The sequence below is a fragment of the Papio anubis genome, chromosome 2 (genome assembly GCF_008728515.1).
Source record: "Papio anubis isolate 15944 chromosome 2, Panubis1.0, whole genome shotgun sequence".
NCBI classification, from domain to species: domain Eukaryota; kingdom Metazoa; phylum Chordata; class Mammalia; order Primates; family Cercopithecidae; genus Papio; species Papio anubis.
Window position 1 is genome coordinate 35221099 of NC_044977.1, and position 21836 is coordinate 35242934.

The 21836-nt window shown below is 38.9% G+C and overlaps 1 protein-coding gene across 1 annotated transcript in view; it reads right to left on the reverse strand.

Moving 5' to 3' along the window:
• Nucleotides 1–21480, reverse strand: part of GAP43 (growth associated protein 43) — a 98193-nt gene extending 76713 nt beyond the window's left edge. Inside the window, exon 1 of the mRNA XM_003893954.2 lies at nucleotides 21065–21480. Within this exon, the coding sequence (XP_003894003.1) occupies nucleotides 21065–21094 (30 nt within the window). The 5' untranslated portion in view covers nucleotides 21095–21480. The remainder of the gene's footprint in view (nucleotides 1–21064) is intronic.
• Between the last annotated feature and the right edge of the window lie 356 nt (nucleotides 21481–21836).

Below are 21836 nucleotides of genomic sequence, written 5' to 3' on the forward strand. Positions count from 1 at the left end.
TGGGTTACTGCTGGTTCAGATTAAGGAACAGAAATCAGGAAGGATGTGGAGGGAGGTGGAAATGGATGCATTAGCTGTAGCACGTGTTTAGCTTATTCTTATTATTACATCTGAACATAATTTAAGTGCATTCATATATTCATAAAATAAATATTTGTTGAGTACCTGATATATACCAGGCACTGTACTAGGTTCCAGGAAATATAAGCCACCAAAAGAGTATTGGAGCTCTCACGGAGTTTACATACCACTGGTGCCAGCAGATTATAAGTATTTTGAGTAGATACAAGGGTTGTAGAAAATAAAATGAAAGAGAACAAAAGAGGACAGATAAGGAGTGTTAGGGTGGGTGGCCATTTTGCATAGGGTAATGAGAGAACTTCTCCTTGATAAGATTTAAACAGGTGAGTTTGAGTAGAATCCTGAAGAGGTAAGGAAGCTACTCATGTGAATATGTTGCAACAAAGTATTTCAGGGAGACAGAACAGTGAGTACAAAGCTCCCAGACTATTGCAATAATCCAGGTGAAAAATATTAGCAGCTTGCACCTGATTTCTGAGTACAGGGTTACATCAGTAAGATTTTTCAGTGCAAGCAATAGAACTTGAAATGGAGTAGGATAATATCAGAGAGTTCACAGTATTAATGGAAAGGCTAGAGAAACAGGCTCAAAAATTAGGCAGGAACCAAGTGAAGGTGGACCCGGGAAACACAGTCAAGGCAAAACCACCAACTGATTAGAACATGGGTCCATAGATACCATAGCCACAGACAGTGGATACCACCATCACTGAAGATAATTTGTAACTGCCAATTGCATCTTTACGTCATTCCTTGAAGATACAAAGTGGCTGAGTCTAGGTATTGAGATGTCTACATTTCAACTCCTTGAAAATGATGAGCCTCTCTGGTTTCTAAGTAGAGGCAGCCTGAAAATTTTATTCAACCTTTATCAGCCACATCTTTAAGATAAGGCTAATTATGTCTCTGAGTTCTAAGACTGCAAGAAACAACGTATATTAGCATTAAAAAGTGTTGAGAGCATAGGACATGCAAAGTTTAAGTCAGTGGCATTAATAACTCATTTGCCAATTGTATGTTCATTGAACTTCAGATGTGTATGCATACATTCACACGAACACACACATATACCCCCAAAATCCAGAAACTAGTCCTTTAAGAATCACCACAAAAAGCTATTTAGATATATGATTCACTTAATGTAGATAAAATATCATCTTCAACAGTAGCATCAATGATAACGAGTAATAACTAATGTTAAGCGCTTACTATTTGGCAGGCATAATTATAAGTATTGTAGGTGTATTAACACATCTAATTCTTAAAAATCTTTTGGAGTTGTGTTACTTAAGTCTGTAGATCTATAGATGTTCTATTATTTACAAAATTTATCCCTCAAACCTCTGAGGCTTGTTGATAGTCGCATCTATACAAGAAGAAACATTAGTGTAAGCCTATACTGGGAAATATTCTTGAACAATTAGGAAAATACTACCTGAGATTAAGTAAAATTATTTAAGAGCACATTCTAGAATACAGACTTTTAAATTGACACACATATGTCTACCACACTATACTATGAGCTAATTCAGGGTAAAGAGTGTTTCTTTAAAAAAAAAAAAAAAAAATTCTGTATTTCCAGTACCCGGCATAGTTCTTGGCTCGTGGTAGATTACTAATAAATGTTTTTTGAATGAATAAAGGATTTTCATATAATATTAGAGGAGATATTGTCTCTAAAATTGGTCTTGGTGATACAGTCTAATTGAAAAATAAGTAAGAGTCAAAAGGTAGAAAACAAAAAAATAACTTCCAAGTCTTCATTTGTAAAAGAACCCTGTTTAATGCTGAATCACATAAATGCTGAGTTAACTTTAGAAAATTTAGGCATACGTACATCTAGGAGTTGGGAGTATGGTCTTCTTTCACTCCTCTGAAAAGAGTAGCACTGACATGGGAAGAAATTCCATCTTAGCCGTTTCGAGTTGAATGGCCTTGAGCATAGAACCTCCTAACATCTGCACCATGAAGGACAGGCTGTAGATCAGTGTTTCAAAACTGCTCCCCAGTCTTCAACAGGGGGTTTCAGAGGAGAGAGGAGGGAGCTGACCAGACAGATCTCTGGGCCACCAAACTCTGCTTTAGTGGCAACACCTTTTTATCTGTTTTACATTATTGGATTCTGAGAAACATTTCAATCTGGGTCAAAAAGATGCTGTGGTTAAATAAATACAAGATAAAAGAAAAACAAACTAGGTAATTCCTAAGCTTTCTTTAGCTCTACTAGTCAGTGATAATTATCACCATCAGGTATAAAGACAAAGAAGGTGACAACTTTTCCTTTGGAGCTTGAATAAAAATTTAGTAGCTTTAACTGTGGACCCAGTATGTGCAAGCATTGCATAGTGCCTTGTGAAATCTAAAACAGGGGAAACCTCAGGAATGAGCCTTTTAGCAGTCTCTAGGGAAACAGGAAAGCGTTGTGTGTGTGTGTGTGTGTGTATATATATATATATAATATATGCACAAAACATATAAATGCACTCTTTCTCTCTCTATATATATATGTGTGTGTGTGTTTTTATATATGTGTGTGTGTATATATATATGCACACCCCTATGTGTGTATGTATACACATACACACACACACGCACGCACACACATAGACAATATGAGAAAAGGGGAATTGCTAAGGAGGTTACTATAGTGAATGCCATATGGAACCAGGTAGGGAATGAGGAAATGTTTTAAATGATTTTATGAAGAAGGTGATTTTTCAACAGAATTTTTGAAGGCAGAACGTGGTTTGGTAGAATGGAAGAAAAAACATTTCAGGGCCAGATGTGGTAGCTCTCGCTTGTAATCCCAGCACTTTGGAAGGCCAAGGCAAGAGGATTGCTTGAGCCCAGGAGCTCAAGACCAGCCTGGGCAATGTAGTAAAATCTCTCTCTCTTTTTTTTTTTTTTTAAAGAAACAGAATAAAGCAAGAAAGAGAGAGAGAAAGAGAAACGGAAGGAAGGAAGGAAGGAAGGAAAGGAGGAAGGGAGGGAGGGAGGGAGGCAGGCAGACAAGAAAGAAAGCAAGAAAGCAGAAAGCAAGAAAGCAGAGAGCAAGAAAGCAAGCAAGCAAGCAAGAAAGAAAAGTCAAGCAAGGATTTCAGGTGGAGAAAATAGTACCAGTTTTATTGTTAGGTGGTGATAAAAGTTCATACATAGAGAGAGGGCCCAGTAAACATCATTATTCCTTAATCTCCGATCTTCTTGTGCCAACATAGACCTGACCTCTTACCCTTCACTGGAATCCAAGGGAAACCCCCTTCTTAGTTCCAGAGAATTTGGAAGAAATTTGGTTTAATCAGAGTAACCCAGACTTGTTGAGTATTCTTGGAATATCATATAATTACTGGCAATTTGAATTTACAGTGGACTGACACTGCAGTGTCTCTGGGTATACATCAATTGAGGAGTCCAGAGCCTTCAGGTGGAAATTGTATTCCACTCTGTCAACATATACTTTGTTGAGTAAACAGCCTAATAGAAAAGCCAGTGAAAACTGGAAGCAAAGGAATGTATGACCAGATAAGTGGAATAGAAAATGTAAAAGCTACAGTGTGTGATCTCAGACAAATTACTTAACCTCTCTCATTCACAGTTTGCTTCTAAAATTTTCTTTTCTCAATTCTGTACCCCAAAGGGTACATGCAGACAATTTTGGAAATTACTGGTATAGTGAAAAGAAATAGGCTTTAAAATGTAATGTCTTCATGAGACTAAAAATACCACCCCTCATAGAAGTATAGTTAAGAATAAATGGGCCCGGCACGGTGGTTTAAAAAAAAAAAAAGAAAGAAAAGAAAAAAGAAAATGAATTATCTTCCAGAAAAGGCTCTAAGTGGTTTTACCCATGACTGATGGGTCTCTCAAAATTCTACCATATCCCATCAAATCAATGTCTTCAATATTGAATACTTGCCTGTCTTACCTGCTTTCTTGGCAACCCAAACTACTCATGCATCTTCTTCACTTTTGACATAATTAAAATTTTTAAAGTACAATGGAAAAAAAGTGACATATTTTTTTTCAGCTAAAGGGCACTTCACCTTGCTTTCCTTATGATCATCCATTCTCTAAACAGAAAAATTATATTCTTTTGGTCCTTCCTAAATTTTATTTTTGAGTGAGCACTATCCCAACCTACAAGTGAGATGTATTTCCAAAGTTTATTTTCCAAGATACCAGTTTGAAACTTAGACTAACATTTCCTGAAAAAAAAAAAAAAAAAAAAATTCAAGAGAGCGTGTAAGTTTCCCATCTAGACTTCAAAGAGGTTTGTTTATTTATTTATTTATTTATTTATTTATTTATTTTATTTTATTTTATTTTTTTGAGACAGAGTCTCGCTCTGTCCCCCAGGCTGGAGTGCAGTGGCCGGATCTCAGCTCACTGCAAGCTCCACCTCCCGGGTTCACGCCATTCTCCTGCCTCAGCCTCCCGAGTAGCTGGGACTACAGGCGCCCGCCACCACTCCCAGCTAATTTTTGTATTTTTTTAGTAGAGACAGGGTTTCACGTGTTAGCCAGGATGGTCTCGATCTCCTCACCTCGTGATCCGCCCGTCTCGGCCTCCCAAAGTGCTGGGATTACAGGCTTGAGCCACCGCGCCCGGCCCAAAGAGGTATATTTAATTCCTATGTTATTTAGCTTCACTTCAAAAAGATATAGCTACCTAATGTTCATGGACCATTCTTTTCCCTTCTTGATTCTCTTAAATATTCTTGCAAAGGGAACAGACTTAATTGGAGATATTTTTCCCTCACCAGAATTATAAGGGGAAGCCCATTCCTTCCGAGATCCCTCCCCCAGTAATTCAATTTTTGTGTGTAGGAGATATAAGTTAGGTGTTGAGAAGTCATTGATTTTTCTGGTCGTTTGTTCTTTTATTTCCTTATAGAAAAATTTACTAGTATTTATCCTTTGTTTATTGGTTTGGGGATAGATATAATAACGTCAGACAGATGGATACTTCCCCCGTAATAAAGGGGGACAAGAAAAAATAGCAATAACTAAGCGTTATTATACATAGTTTTTTTTAACTAGAGAAGGTAAGAGACAGTGTACATGCAACTATAAATCATATTATTGACAAAGGAGAAGATCTGAAACCTCACTAGGATTCCTGTGGGAGGAGTACCAGAAGATACAAGCTTTAAATGTGAGGAAAGGCCAAGCTTCCTAAGCACCAAGTTTAGGAAACAGAATAATTGGCTAAAATGATATAGCTGTATATTTTACAGTGAATACTCATCCTTAGCCTAGATAATAAGTTTATAGTGTCAAGGATGGCTATCTTTCTGACTACTAAAGTATCTCTCTATAAAATGGTGACCGTTATTTGCTGAAGTAACCAGCTGGTATCAGTTGAGTGAAATCCAAGTCTGTATGGTCTTAGCTCTGTGTGAAATATCTATTAGCTGCCCAATTATGGGCTGTGCCAGAAGTGAACAGTTTCCATGACTGATCATTGTAAGCTGGTCAACCTTTGCCTTAGTCCTAACCAAATTTTGCCATCTCATACTACTCACTGGACACTGGTATTTGTTCATTCTTGTAGACTGCATTTATTCAACTCGAATTTAGTGAGAAATCATAGTGTGCAAAACATTCAACTAGATCTATACACGGACATAATGCCTCCCTGAAAGGAGCTCCTGGTATAGCAGAAGAGATAGACATATACATGAATACATATAATAAAGTCTGTTGAATGTTGTAATAGAGGTATGTACTAGACATAATGAAGGCACGAAAGGAAGGATAATTGTATCAGACTGGAGGATCAGAGAGTCTCCATAAAGAAGAAAACAACTGCAGCCACATCATAGAAATAAACAGGAAATGTGTCATGTAGAAAAGGAGAGGAAGGAAGACATTACAGACAAAAGGAACAGTGTTTAGAAAGGGAGAAAGGATGAAATAATATGGGTCATTCCATGAAATAACACAATTGTAATAGAGTCTGGAATGTGAAGAGGGGTGGGTTTTAAAGCTTGAAGAGATAGGCAGTGACCAGAATATTGAAAAGTAAATACTTAAAAAAAAAAAAAAAAATCGGATTGAGAGCAATCCCAAAAAGATTTTTAAAAAATGTGATGTGTTAGAGAGTGACTTGGACACCATTCAGATGGGAAGGCTTCTCAAGTAAAGAGCCAGAGAAAGAGTATTCTGTGGACAGGGAGCAACACATGTAAAGGCCTTGTAGAATGAACATGTTTTATGTGTTTTGAAAACTAAAAAGAGGCCAACAGACTTTGTGACCAAGAGATGCATGGTTGTTAAGCAGAAGCTAGAAAGGGAGGCAAAGCCTGGATAATGTAGGATTTCTTAGGCCTTGTAATGAGTTTGGTTTTGATTCTAAGTGGAATGGGATGCCATCAAAGATTTTTAAATAGGGGAGATACACAATCTTATAGACACTTTTCAAAAGACCACTCTGGCTGCTGAGGGAAGGATTGTAAAGGGTTTAGGGTAGAAGAAGGTGATTATAGGGGGAGGATATTGCGTTAGTCTCCATGAAAAATGGCTGTGTTACAGCTGACTGGAGATGGAGTGGATAGAGTCAAGACATATTTCTTTCTTTTGTTTATTTATATTTTTACTATGCTCCCATCTTGCATGAATGACGTATTTTTGAGAGGAGGAAAGAAAGGAAGGAATGAAAAGGTTTTTTATTTATTTGGTTTTCACTTATAGAAACCAAAGAATAGTAGCATCCAATGGAAAAAAAGAAGATATAAGGAAGAAATGAAGGGTTCTGTTTCTGAATTACATGACTAGATAAGAAAGGGGAAGAGATTTGGGAACACGACATAGTGACTTACTTTTAAGACCTGTTGAGATTGGGGTTCCTGTGGGTCAGAAAAATATTTCCCAGAGACAGTAAGATATAACGCTCTAGAGCTGAGGAAGTAGGTTTGGATGGAGAGCCTGGAGAATTTGAGATTCACTAGTCCAAGTGAGACTTATGGGCACAAATTAGATTATTCATGGAGCTTGTGTTGAGTAAGAAAGTGCAAGTATAAGGACAAAACGCTGAATAACACCAACTTTTCAGAGGTTGGTAGAAAAGAGAAGCCAAGCAGGGGAAAAAAGTGCAACCAAAGGTGTAGATGGGAAAAGCCAGCAGAAACAAATGTTATGAAAGCCAAGAAAATAAAGAGATTCAAGAAGCAAGGTATGTTTCATGTGTTTCATGATGTCAAATGTCCCAGAGAGGTAATGTAAGATAGTTCCACTTGTCTTTCTGAGAAATTATTTGACTTGTACATTCCCTTAGAGTCTAATACAGAGCTTATCACAGAGTAGATACAATATGTTTATTGAGTCATGCACTATACTGGATATCTTACCCTTAAACAGTTTGCAAGCCAGTTGGGGGAATCAGGTACGTAAAAACGCAAACGGATGGCTAAGGCTCTGTTTGGTGAATGTCAAAGCAAGGGGACAGGTAGTATGTGCTGCAAAAGATCTAAGAGGCAGAACGGGTCATGGAAGACTGTGTTAATCAGGAAAGCCCTTACAAATGAGATAAGTCTTGATTCAGGACCCGGAGTTTAGGTGAGATTGAGCTAGGCCCAAAAGGGGACTTTTCAAGTAGTGGCAGTAACAATGAATAAAAGTATAGGAAAATTAATACTTAAATTTATACTAAGTCTGGGTGGGACAGAATATCCAAGTAAAAGATGCATTTTGTTATAGAACTGATCGTTAAAAGTTGGAAAGCCTTAGAGATGATTTCATTCAATACTTTCGTTTTACGTAAAAGGAAATGACAACTGAGAGAGACTAAATTTATTTAAATTCACAAGCCTAGTCAATGCCAGAGCCAGTAGGAGATAAGACAAGAATAGGAGATTGGTAATAGATCCTAAGGAGCCTTGAAACACAACTGTAAGTAAATAAATTAGAATTAACCTTGGAAATAAAGAGAAAGCATTGAAATTTGGGAAAAGGGGGAATTAAACATAAGATTAGCCAGCAGGCGATATGTAGAGGTGATACTGAAAATAGAGAATTTTGGTAACTGTCCAGCCCTCTTTTCACCTGGAGTTTCTCATCTGAACCACAGAACACGAAAATGAGTGATATTTTCTCTTCTTCCAAGGATGGTATTATAACTGGTACCCATCTAGATGTACAAGAGAGGGATTAATTCTTTACATACATATGGACATTAGGGCCCTAGGGCTTTAAGGGTTGCATTTGGCTGTCTTCTGGAATGCTGGTTAAGAAAGGCTGGCAGAAGATGAAAAGAGCATATGTGAAATACATTACAAAAAGAATTTGGTAACTGATAGTATGACTTTTATAAGGGAAGGAGAGTAACTGGTTATTTCTGTTATAAGCTGGAAAACTGAAAATATGCTGGGATCTCTAAAAGATATTGTTAAGAGTAGGGGAGTAGAAAGTCTAATTTGCAAAGAAGATAATTAGTTTAACATGACACTTTTTGAGGGAACCACAAAGAGCAAAAGGAAAAATAGTATTTTTAATGTTTGAAGACCTCGAATAGTGGGAAAGTTAATTTTCCTATTGGTATTCCTATGGTTCTTATGGTTTGATTCTTTACAGATGGAGTTTTATTATATACCCAAATTGAGCAAAAGTAACAATTTTGGTAAGATATGATTAATAAAATAGACTTAAGTATGTACACAAACCAATCAGTTTCCAATGACACGGGAATGATAACACAGGAGAACGGTAGAAGCTTGCAGGAAAACCATTCATTGCTGAAAGATTTGGTCTAGCATAAGATACGGCAATAACTATGACAACAAAATTGGCAGTTCTCTTTTTAGCTAAGAATCAATAGTTTCCTTTCACTAAGTGAAGATAAAAACTGAATTGGGTCCTAAGTTTGATTATGCATATTTAAGCATACTAGTGCTCATACTTTTTTTTTTTTCCTTTTCATTCCTAATCCTGCAGAGTATTTCTTGGATTCTTTTCTGAATATTGTTTCTCTTGGGCTTATTGTGTTTTCCAGATGATGTTCAGAAGTGAGGTCTGAACCATCTGTGATCATTAATGATCCCAGGACAGTTTTTACTAGAAGGTTATGGCCCGATTCCAAACTGAGTAATTTTATTTTATAACTCTAGACTCCTTCTCCCTTTTCAATTATAGAAATCCTCATTTCCTCCTCCATACTGTTTTCACTCAAGAGGTGTAAGGTACAAAGTTTAAGATGGAAGAAAGAATGTGTAAGCAAGGAAGTCTTGTCCTTAGGTTTTCTATACAGCTCTCCAGTTAATTGTCCATCATTATGGATGCACAAATCTGGCTGAGTTATCAAAAAGCTATCACCCTGTGTCTTTCAACCAAAGGCAATCAAAGCCCTGAGGCACACTGAATTAAGAGGATTATCGTGAAAGACTTTTTCAAATGAATATTTAATACCAACCTGAGTTCTCCAGAGTAACTTTCCCAGGTGATAGAGAAAACAATTTCCTTCTCTTTCATTAGGATAAACAAGTCCCTGAGAGTTAAGGAAATATTGCAAATGGTGCATTTCAGGGGGGGAAAAAAAATGACGTTTGAATAAATCAAACTCCCAGTTTGGATTTTACTGAAGAAAGAATTGGTATTTTTTAAGTAAGACAATATCATTCTCCCTTATGAAGTCTCTTAGTCCTTCCCACCTCTCAAATAAAATATTACTTTTTAAAATTGATTTAAAGAGAAAAGACCGAAATGCAATGTCCACGCAAAATATAACTCAATGCTTATTCCTTTCCCCACTGGAATGTTAGTAAGAGTCTGGACAACCAAAGTGGGCTACCCTCAGTACAACATGGACCTATAAATCTAGACGCAAGTTAATTATTTAGAAACTGGGGAATTTTTATTTTTATTTATTTATTTTTGACGCAGGGTCTCACTCTGTCACCCAAGCTGGAGTGCAGTGGTGTGATCCCAGCTCACTGCAGCTTATACCTCCCAGGCTGAAGCGATCCTTCTTCATCAGCCTTTAGAGTAGTTGGGACCACAGGTATGCACCACCTACCCAGCTAATTCTTTGATTTTTTGCAGAAACAAGGTTTCACTATGTTTCCCAGGCTGGTCTCGAACTCCTGAGTAATCTTCCAGTCTCACCCTCCCGAATTTCTGGGATTACAAGCATGCGCCACTATATCCAGTCAATTTTTTTCTTTCTTTCCTTTTTAGGTAAATAATGAGACAATTGCCTCTATTAAAATTTGTGTAGACCTGTAGAATACATCCTTTGGAAACAGCTGTTATCGGAACTAGTTTGGCCATTAAGAGGAATTTAATTCTCAGCTTATATTCCAACCTGATAAATTGGTTCTGGAATCAAAGCTAAGTAAGAATAGGAAGAGGATATGCATCCTCACAGGTTCTAGTCAAGCCTAGTTATGCTGACTAAGAAGTTCTGCAGCCACTTAAGAAAAGCAACCGATTTCTGAGTTTGCTTAACCTTTGGAGATCATTTTGTGTATTATTATTTATTATTATTATTATTTTGAGACGGAGTCTTGCTCTGTCACCCAGGCTGGAGTGCAGTGTCGCGATCTCGGCTCACTGCAAGTTCCGCCTCCCGGGTTCACGCCATTCTCCTGCCTCAGCCTCCAGAGTAGCTGGGACGACAGGCGCCTGCCACCGTGCCCGGCTAATTTTTTTTTCTTTTTTTTTGTATTTTTAGTGGAGATGGGGTTTCATTGTATTAGCCAGGATGATCTCGATCTCCTGACCTCATGATCCACCTGCCTTGGCCTCCCAGAGTGCTGGGATTACAGGGCGTGAGCCACCGCGCCCGGCCTGTTTATTTTTTTTTCTTTGCCTTATCTAGCTCTTTTATCTAGTCATTAATGAAAATATATTAGGGTCTTTCCAACTTTCATTTAAAAATAACATTTTTGAATAGTTATTGGAACTGGAATTATAAATAAAGGATGTAAGGCTAATTACCGATATTCTACATTTAGAGCAAACTGGTGCATATGGAGACAACAGCTCAATATTTTACAAAGTGCCAATTTGCTAAAAATAGATAAATGTGGTTATTATTGCTGGAATTAATTCAAGAACATTCAAAATGAGATGACTAATGTCAAGGAGTAGCATTTCTGTAATATAAATCCAATTGAGCTGTTTTACACCCATGATGGTCCAATATTTTTGCAGAAACTAGATCTCACAACCTGAAAAAGAGATTTTACACCATTTCAAATTAGCAAGAATATATGGTAGCTAGTATTCCTCCTAGACAGGTGGCACCTGCCAGAGTTAAGCCTCAGGAGGATGGTGAAAACCCAGTGTCTGTCATCTCCATAACTGAAACCAGTAGGGAGATTTGCTCTGGCCTTTCTTTTTTACGTGTGTAAGCTCATAAGTTCAGTTATCTGTGCGGTTACTACTTCCTTTTAGAGCCATCAGTGACAATAACCCTACCAATAATATGTAATACAGACCAAATTGAAAATAACTAAAAGGAAAAATGAATAGTCCACCACATTTGAGATAAGTTCCTCCTGACTCGGGTAGCTAACCCACATGTGGACTATGTGAACGTAGAGGTATATATGCAGAAGACTAATTCTCAACCAACTTACCCTCTCACTAGATTTACAAGTGTGGGCTTACCAAAATTGTCTCTAACCTATGTCACCCAGCCTTTTTTCCAATCAGAGATATTGGCCCTGTGGCAGTAACTAGGTGACCCAAGCAGAACCAATAAAATTCATTCATCCTCATTCTATCCCTCTCTGTCTCTCTCCCTGTCTCTCTCTCCCTTTGTCTGTCTCTTTCTTATCTCTCTTTTTCTCTCTCATCATCTAGAATTTAGAATTATAGTGGGGGTTGTTAATAACTGAGTCTTTTTTTGATGCAGGGCCCTATAAATAGTTTATGAATTCCTGTTATTGAAATTCTACCCTGGTTCCCACAGGCATGGTTGTTCAACTTATTAATTTCCTATGATCCCTACTTTTTTTTTCCCAATGAATTCCTTTTATAGACTCTGAAAGTTGGTTTTGGATACTTGTTCTCAATCAAAAAACCCATATATAATAGAAGTATTGTGTTCTGAGACAGAAGAAGAAAGAAAGAGGGAGTAAGGGATGTAGCTAGAGTGAAAGATTAAAGGTGATACTCACTGTTAACCAACTATAAGTATAATTAAATAAATCATTATTTTCTTCTGGACACAGGTTTATTTTCAAATTTCTAGTTAACACACCTTTCTATTGCAGTCTACACGAGCCCTTTGTATACAAGTATTTTGGCAAAATATGTACGATACTAAATTTTTTATGCTAAACCTTTGGTTTCTAGGAAAAATAGAATCTCTTAGAGTAATTTGATCCAGTTATTATACTTTAAAATATTTCTAAATGTTAGTCATATGTGCTTCCCCCAACCAAACTGTATCTACGTTTTCAGTCTCCCAACCAGCATTGCATTTTCTCTCCACTCTTCTGCCTGATTGGGCCCTCATGTGATGGATATGAGCACAGCATGGCTGGTCATCCAGTGCAGAGAACCCTGTGTAGAGGTGAAGTGGGGGTGGGTATAGAGGGGGAGGCAGCAAACTTAGCAAATGAAGAAGTAAAGAGATCTAAATATGAGGAAAAGATGAAAACAGAGAAAGATAAAGAGAAAAACAGTGGGTATTTCTAATCATTTGAAGTAATCCTTGGGTCTTATAACACTTTGAGTATTGGCTTATCTAAATTCTGTCACTGAAGTTTTCAAAGAAAATAATAAAGAGATACTATGTTCCCATCCATTGGCATGGTTAATATTTACTCTGAGCTGGGCGTGGTAGCTCACGCCTGTAATCCCAACACTTTGAGAGGCGAAGGTGGTGGATCACTTGAGCTCAGGAGTTCAAGACCAGCCTGGGCAACATGGTGAAACCTTGTCTCTACTAAAAATACAAAAATAAGCCAGATGTGGTGGCATGCACCTGTAGTCCCAGCTACTTGACAGGCTGAGACAGGAGAATTGCTTGAACCTGGGAGGTGGAGGTTGCAGTGAGTCGAGATCACACCACTGCACTCCAGTCTGGATGACAGCAAGACTCCGTCTTAAAAAAAAAAAAACAAATTTGCTCTGTAGAGTATGGGAGTCAGGTGGAAATGGGGAATGTGTGTATTCTATACAGAGAGCAAGAGTACTCCTTGTTTGCTTAGAGCCATGAATACTTTAGTGTTCGATCTATGAAACTCTGTAATTAATAATAGCTTATATTTCAAAAACACATTGTTTGCAAAACACTTTTATTATAATCTCTTCATTTGAGACTCACACCAACCTACTTTTTTTTAAAAAACAGGTAAGACAGGATTTGGAGGGTTCTTTTTATGTACCCACTACACAGATGAATAGACTAGTCTCAGAAAGGTTGAATTACTTACCCAACATCACATGACAAGCAATTGGCAGAACCAGGTCTAGAACCCAAGGAAAGGGTTTATTCCACTACAAAGACATGAAACAGGACATTAAACAAACAACATCTAAGAAAATAAGATCTGTAAATAATATAAGGATAGGAAATCTGGAAGATCACATTCCCATGCTAAACCTGAATGAAATGACTGCAAGTGTGTCTCTCTGATCTAAGCAAACAGGAGTGGGAACTGAACTTTGACTACGTCCACCTTGTGAGGGGGACCAATAGAGCTGAACTTGCATTTACACAAAGCCCACTCTGAACAGGTAAACAGAAATGGTCATCTGTCCCAAAACATCTCCCCTAATGACCCATCATGATGCTCCCACCCTTCCTACATTTATTCCTTCAACAAATATTTATTGAGAATCTAAGATGTGCCAGACATAGCTTAAAATGCCTGTTTTGTCTATAAATACTTTTTAGAAAGTTTGAAGAAACACACTTTTTCTTAAGGTTCTCCTTCCATAGCCTTACCCACTAAACACTAGCATGAACTGGTATTACTTAATCAGAAAAACTCTACCTGGGTCTGACAGGAGGAGAAAATAATAGAAAAACTCAATGCCAAAGAGATTGGGAACAGTAAGCAAGATATCAAGTGAGGGTATGGCAATTGACAAATACTACTGAACCTTACCAGTTGAAGACAAACTTCACTTACAAATTATTTAGTCTTTCTGCTGTTCTCAAGGACATGCCAATTCAGTCAGAGAAAATACACTACTTAGTGTCTGGCAAGAGTGTTTTCATGGAAAACAGTGGTTGCGATATGTTCCATGCTGGGTACAATAGGCCTACTTCAGAACCCAAGTCCCTTCAGTCTATTTAAGCCGAAGAAAAATCCAATTCATCTGATATTAACATTCATTTAACAGTCATTTGAGGGACTACTTACCATTCACCCTCCCTGTACTTCCAATCATGATTTCTCTTTGTGAAATATTATTATGTGGATACTTCAGAGGGAAGAAAAGAAATCCAAATGAAGGTAAAATTAATTTTTGAGCACACACACCTAAGCACAGGCCAGCACTACATGCATTTAAAGAAAAAAAATCTTGTTACTCTTAGTTGATTTATTTCATGGATCACACAGATTGATTTACGGTCTATTTGTAATAGTTGTGAAGCAAAGCAGTGAGTGTAAGTACTTGGAGCCTCAAAGGAAGGGCACGTGAAGATCCAGGGTTGTGGTAACCAGAGAAGGTGGGGCTATAATGCTGGTTGTTGGATGAGGAGGACATGGAGGGGAGACAGTGCCAGCTATGAGAGTTCAGAGAAATACAGTCTATAAATGGGTTCATTTTGTAGCTGCTTTTATTAAAAACTGATGGCTGTCATGTCTATAAGTGAATAACAAGAATCACTAATGATCAGTTCCACTTTAAAATTTCATGCCAAGACATTTTTTAAAAAAAATCTCCTAGTGATTCTGTCCATTTAGATATGCTATAGCTTGTGAAAATACTATAAACCTGGTTCCATATAGATTTAGCAAACAGATTATTCATGGGTAACATGAGCTATTTTATGTACCATGTATTATGGTAGAGATAAAACAATAATTATGTTTTCATCCTTTTCCCCAAGAAGCTAACAGTGTGGACCCAGTATGTGAAAAATAAATGTCAAATAGTGCAATAAGTGATAATAGAGATAGTACAAAATACAGCATGAGCAAAGAGAAGGTAGAAGAAAACTTAATTAGGAAGGTTAAGAATGGCTTCAAAGAGCTAACTCTTACAGGGAAAGTGGGAATATTTCAGGCGGAGAGGGAAGCGTAATGTGGGCAGAGAGCAGAGTACAAGCGACGGCACCAAGGCCTGAAATCTTGGCATGGTATCATCAGGTGACAAAACAAAAAAGGCAGGGGTGAGGGTTGGAGTTTGGCACTAGAAAAGCAGGCAAAACTAGATTATGTCATTCATGCTGAAGAGTTTATATTTTAACAAGGAAAATAACAAAACCAGATTTGCATCATGTAAAGATAGCTGCGGTGTTATTTGCAAGGTAAACTAAAGAACAATGTGGTGGTAGAACTCCACGTAGAAAGTTACTGCTTTTGTCTAGATGAGTAGTCATGAAAAGTCTGAGCCAGGTTATTTATATAAACAGGGTAGAAAAGCAGAGGATTTATTCAATCTTTTAAACAAGAATCAAAGGATTTAGAAACTGGATATAGGAGTTGAAATAAAATACGTTCAGTATTACTCTCAGGTTCCTAGAGCTCTGAGGCTGGATGGACAGTGTCAGAGCAATAAGTATAGTGAGGAAGATCACGTGTGATACAAAACAGAAGACACTGAGTTTGGTTTTGTACCTAATAAACTTGAGTGTCTCTGAAATGAAGCACTTAGACCAAGATAACTATGGATCAGAAGCTAAAAACAGATATCTGGTCTACAGATCTGGAAATCACACAGGTGGCTAAAGATTTGGACGTAGATGACATGATGAGATCACCTAGGATTAGTGAGTCAAATGAGAAGAGTGGAATGAATCAAGATTATGATCCAGGAGATCATAGATTTGGGGAGGTGGGTGAAGAGAGCAAGAGAAGCCTATAAGGAGACTGAGCAGGGTCTTATCTGAGAGGGAGAATAAGGAGAGCTATTCATATCATGCAGGCCCAGTAAGGGGACAGTTTCAGGAAGAAGGATGGCCAACAACACAAAATGCCAAAGAGACATTAAATAAGATGTGCAATGAAGGGTCATTGGATGTGGCATCCTTTCAGAATATGTTTTTCAGTGAAATTATGAAAACCAAAGCCAAATTAAACTAGAAGAAATAGTGAATGGGGAGTGAACAAGAGGAGAAACTGAGGGTGGAGAGTACTTGGAACTTTGTTTGGGAGAGTGAGAGCACTATAGAGATGGGGACATACAGTCAGGAGGGGATCTTTTAATAGATGAGGCAAAAGCATATTCATAAGCTATAAGGAAAGGAGCCAGTGCAGCACGAGAAGATGAAATCTCAAGAGAGAGCAGGGCATGAAGGAGTGGGGTTCTAGGGAAAACACGGCGCGGGGAGGAGCAACAGCACAAGAAGAAGGCTCAACTAAGACTAGAAGGAACTCATCTCTAACAGAGAAAAGTAGACATAGCAGGCACTGGATCATCCTGCAAAGCTGGGGGCGCTAAGACAAGCCTCACACTGCAAAACTTGGGGAGAAAAAAATTTCTTATATTGATCTTTGTTTTCACATCAAGTATGTTTAAGCCCTACAAAAATCCTTAAGGTAAGCAAGGTGTTCATGTGTGTTTGGTTTTTGATTTTTACTCTTCATTTTACAGAAGGAAACTGAAGCCCAAGGTGATGTGATTCATTCAAATCACAGTCAGTAAGTGGCTTCCACTAAGGACTCAACAGTATAATATTCTTCCCAACACTTCTGAAAATGTTATGAAGATTTATTACAAAGGTACAAAAGCAACTTCAGAAATTCAAAAGGGAGAATTCCTGCATGAAATCACTTGTTTGGTTTGCAACAGCCACTGCTTGGTTGCCCTAATGCCTTTATTAATACTAATAGGGAAGTGAATAGTTAAATGCTGCTGTACCTTCTCTTGAGATGACCTGGTTATGTGCATTCTTTGAACTATTAATAGAAGAAGACTTGTCTTACTTTATCGATATGATTGGTTAATATGTATGCTCTATTCTTGCCTGAAAGAACACCAGTACCCTTCCTCATGGGGCCAGGTAAAAGTCTGAAGTCTGTGGATTAATTCAGCCCCAGGCATAACACTGGCAATTTCACTGACAGAGGCAAAGGAGACCCCAAACCACTCTCCCTCTCAGTGAACAGGAGTACTGCCCTTTAGCGTGAAACATCAAAGGAGGGTTCTGTAGTTTTGCCAGCTCAGCAAGAAAGAAAATTAACTCTGCATTTTCTTATTCCAGTTGCCTCAGCATGGGTTGGTAGGGGAGGGGGTGGGGAAAGAGAGTCACACAGACTCTGTCAGCAGGAGAGATCAGGGCTCATTGTGTATGCACCCTGGCCTGGGTTAGAAGGAATTATAGAGTCACCAGAAATGAACACTTTCTAGACTCACCATGAATTTTCTAAGGTTCTCTGCAAGTCCAGATAATTTGGCAAAAAAAAAAAAAAAGAAGAAAGAAAGAAAGAGAGAGAGAGAAAGAAAGGAAATGCCCTTCAAATGTTTTTTCTGTTTAAATTTGGAAACCTGTGGTGAAAATCACTATTAAAAAAAAAAAAAAAAGAACAAGAAGCTTCAATTATATTAAATAAAATGGTTCAGTTTAATTAATTCACTAAGTCCCTGGGTGACACTGGGTGTGGCTCAGAGAGATTTGGGAGGAATCCGATTTATCACTAGGAAGAATCGCCTGCACCAAGCAGCAAGGCAGCATCCTTCCATACCTTCCCAACACTGCAAGGAAAAGGCACAGAGAGGTCGGAATTCTAAACCACAGATCACACTCTCAGAGATAAGATTTATTTGTTGCATAAGGGAAAAAGCAGATGTTGGCATGGATGGGGGGCTGGGGAGTAGAGGGACTACTTGCTTGCATGAAATTCTTTACACTTCAATTACAAACTAAAGTCATTATTTTTCAACAAAAGAAACACCTCATAGTTTTCTTGCTTTGTAGACATAGCTCACACCTTGCCAAGTTTTTAATCATCTGCAATACACGTGGCAATTAAGCTATTTAAAGTAAACCCCAAGATATTTGAATATCATAAGGCAATCTTAGGGATTCTTTTATTTTATTCCTCCTTTGCCCACTCCTTTACCATATTCTCGTCTCTACCCCATTCTTATTCTCTTCTTCCTGCTATAATAATCTATAGTGATAACTAATGGCTAATATAGATCATTTATGCTTTCTTCTCACCCACTGGCAATGTATTCCAACTTAGAAATCCAAGGTTGCTTCTTTATGCCGCTCAAGTGGAAGAGGAAGGAAGTGCAAGCCCTTCAGCCCCCTCCCACGTTTCTGCTGGATTTTATGGGTGTGGCAGAGCTTAGACCTTTGCAGGTTTTTGCCCTTGTTTTATTCCCTGTTAAGTACTAAGATGATGAATAGTTGCCAGCAGAAGGATGGACACCACTGGATTTTGTCATAAATGATATAGAGTTTCATCCACAAGCAGGCAACCTGCGTGAGACTTAAGTACTCATGCTACATAAATGCCAGTGAGTGTAGTGTGAGCCCACGCCCTGAATACACCATTTCCTGTAGTCTGATTGAATGGTATCCTAAATACTGGCTAATGTGAATGATACACAACAGTGGTATATAAGAGACATGAGCATTTCACACAGAAGTACACATTTATAAAATGCATGAGCAAACAGGACAATTTCTATACCTTTAATTTTCTCTTGAATATAAATGATGCTAAAACACAGGGAGGCATGTGGAAACCACACTTACACATGCAACTGTAGCATATGAAGTATGTGGATGCTGTATGCATTTACATGAGAATTTCTGCAACTCTAAACACACAATTTTATCTTCATCACTTTGCACATCAGAGTAAATGCTTGAGGCTGTTGCTGAAATAGAGCCCCAGGGAAGGCAGTTGTCTTCATTTTGGGAAGGGAATTCCTTTAGCTCTAATTCCTTTTCTAAAAATCATACATGATTTCCTTTATTAAAGGAGATGTATGTATACTCGCATGCGTACACATAGGGTGAGAACAAATTTTGAACCTGAATATTTTTCTTTCCAAAATCAAAGCTTTTTAAGTGGATAGCTTTGGCTTACTTAGTGCTCTACCTTCCTAAATTTTATTTCCCCAGCTCACCAGTGAAATAACCTCAGGACTTTTCTTTGACAGTGTTCTTAACCCAGACACCTGTATTTATTACATTTATATATTAAAATGAAGGAGGACACGGAGAGAAAATGCCCTGGTTTGATAAAATGAGCCAATGGAAGCATCAATCTCTGTAACCATAGGGCAGTTTCAGGAGATGCTGCAAATACTGCCCCCCACTCAATCCCCCACTATCCGACGTTTCCCCCAAATAGCCCCACACAATCCAGGATGTCTGCTACTTTATTTATTTATTTATGCCAAACCTCTACTCCCATTGCTCTGACATTCTGCTCATTCTGCTTCAGTCTCCCTTCCTCTTCCTGCTCCTTCTCCTTCATCCTCACTCCCCACCCTTCCTTCCAGGGCGCTGGCTAAATGTGCTAAGCTGGCAGGCTGTTTCTTCTCCACTCTCTTCCACCCCCTTCGGATTCAGAGAGTATTACAAATTGCCCAATTTCCAATACCTGCACTGGAAATTATACCCAAATTCCATCTCTTGCACCCCACCCCTAAGGCAATCAGTCTGCAAAGGGCTTCTTTGACCAAGATTGCTCCCACCACACCCCCACCCCCACCCCAGTCAAGCACACGCACACACTCACCCATATCCCACACCCATTTTTCTCCTTAACCTTCGCCAAAATCACTCAAATGCATTCCAACAAATGTTTGAAAGCTTCTTTTGGAGACTGTCATGGCATGGTCGGTTGCTGCGGAATACCACACTCGTCATTCCTTCCCACTCTCACCCCAGTCAAGTTTCTAAAATGTCTTTCAAGAAATAAGCGAGCAATTGAAATGGCTGTAAAACCTGGGCAGTGGGGGAGGGAAGGAGGGGCTCTGATTCTTCCTAATCTTGGATGTGTCCCTCTTCCTGATGAAAATGAGTCACCATACTTATTATCCAGGATGTTAGCCTGTCTCTGGTCACTGACAATCCCAGGAAAGAAGCAAGGGAAAGGGAGAAGAGACAAGACCTGGTTTCCAACAGGTAACACCCGGCTGTCTTTCCCATCCCATCCGAGCTCCTAGGGGCGTGGTCCACCCTCTCCTCCGACCAGCTGGTGCACAATCGGCTGCTGATCTTAAGGAAGGGGATTTTCCCCTTCTGCATGGCCAATTTCTCCCCCAGCCCCAGTTGTCTTAGCTTCTCTTAAAAAAAAAAAAAATCTATCAAATCATAGTTTCATTCATTCATTGAAAAATAAATAAATAAACAAATAAGACCTGCACGTTTTTCCATAAATACCTGCGCCCCTTCGAAGCTCATGCATGTACGAAATAAGGCATCTTCCGCAGCACATGTGAGAAAATTGTATGACAGAGAGGTAATACTCAGTCCTGCATATTATTTCCTCAACCCTGCTTTTTGCAAATAATATAAAGAATTGCCTCCCCATCTTGTAGGTAGAGCCCACATCATCTCCCCCACACCCCTTTCTACGTCCACACCCTCAAGACCAGAGACCTCAAACGCTGAGCATTCACTAATAAGCAAAAAAAAAAAAAAAAAAAAAAAAATATTTCTAGCCAAACAGGCATGTTTTTTCTACCCTCACCCTAATTAGTAGCAGCATTCCAAAACCGGAGCATGAAAGACAGAAAAGAATAAAAGCTGGGATGCAACCATCAGTTACCATATGCTAAGGAAGCGCGAGCACCATGGCCAGAGCAGAAGCAGTAAAAAAATTGTTTGCCTTTACAGGGAAATACTGTACTCTGGTTATTCCACAACAGCAAGAAGTAAAAATCTTTAGCTCTACCTGTTTGGTTCTTCTCATACAGCACAGCATGGTTGTCTCGTCCCTTGCCTTCTTCCTGCCTTCTCTCCTTTCCTTCTCTCTCTTTCTTATTCCCCCCCTCTCCACCTCTTTTCTGCTCGCTTGCTCACTCGCTCTCTCGCGCTAGCGCGCTCTCTCTCCCTCCCTCCCTCTCTCTCCCTCACACACACCAGGGCAGTTAGCAGCAACTGTAAGGTCCACAGCTATTGCTCATCGCACATGCTCGCTCGCTCTCTCTAGCACGCGCTCTCTCTCTGGTGCTCTCTCTCCGCTGTCCTCTCTTCTCTTCCCTCTCTTCTCCTTTTTTCTCCTCCCCCCGAGTATCTGTCTGTCTGTCTTTTTCTTCCCTCTCTCTCCGTCTCTTTCTCGGAATTGTTCGCTAGCCTTCAGTGACTAATCACTTCCCCCAGCCCCTACCCCCATTCTAGACAGTCACCCCCTCCCAGTCCCCTGCCAGCCTCATGAATATTTAAACACCTCCAATCTGGACCCAATTACCCACCGACTTTTCCACTGCATTGAGAGGGTAATGGGGTGGGGGCAGAGAAGGATATTCCAGTCAATCCAGGAGATATGATAGAGCATGTTTTAGGGAAGAGGGGCTTGAGGAATCCTTGTATTTCTTTAAGAACTCTTCTCCTCTTTTCCTAGTATTATAAAAGCAAAGAACAACTATTTCTAAAGAGGAATTGCAGTCAGTCCTATACAATATAAGTCATATCTGCCATTACATTTTATGCATAGTTAATAATTA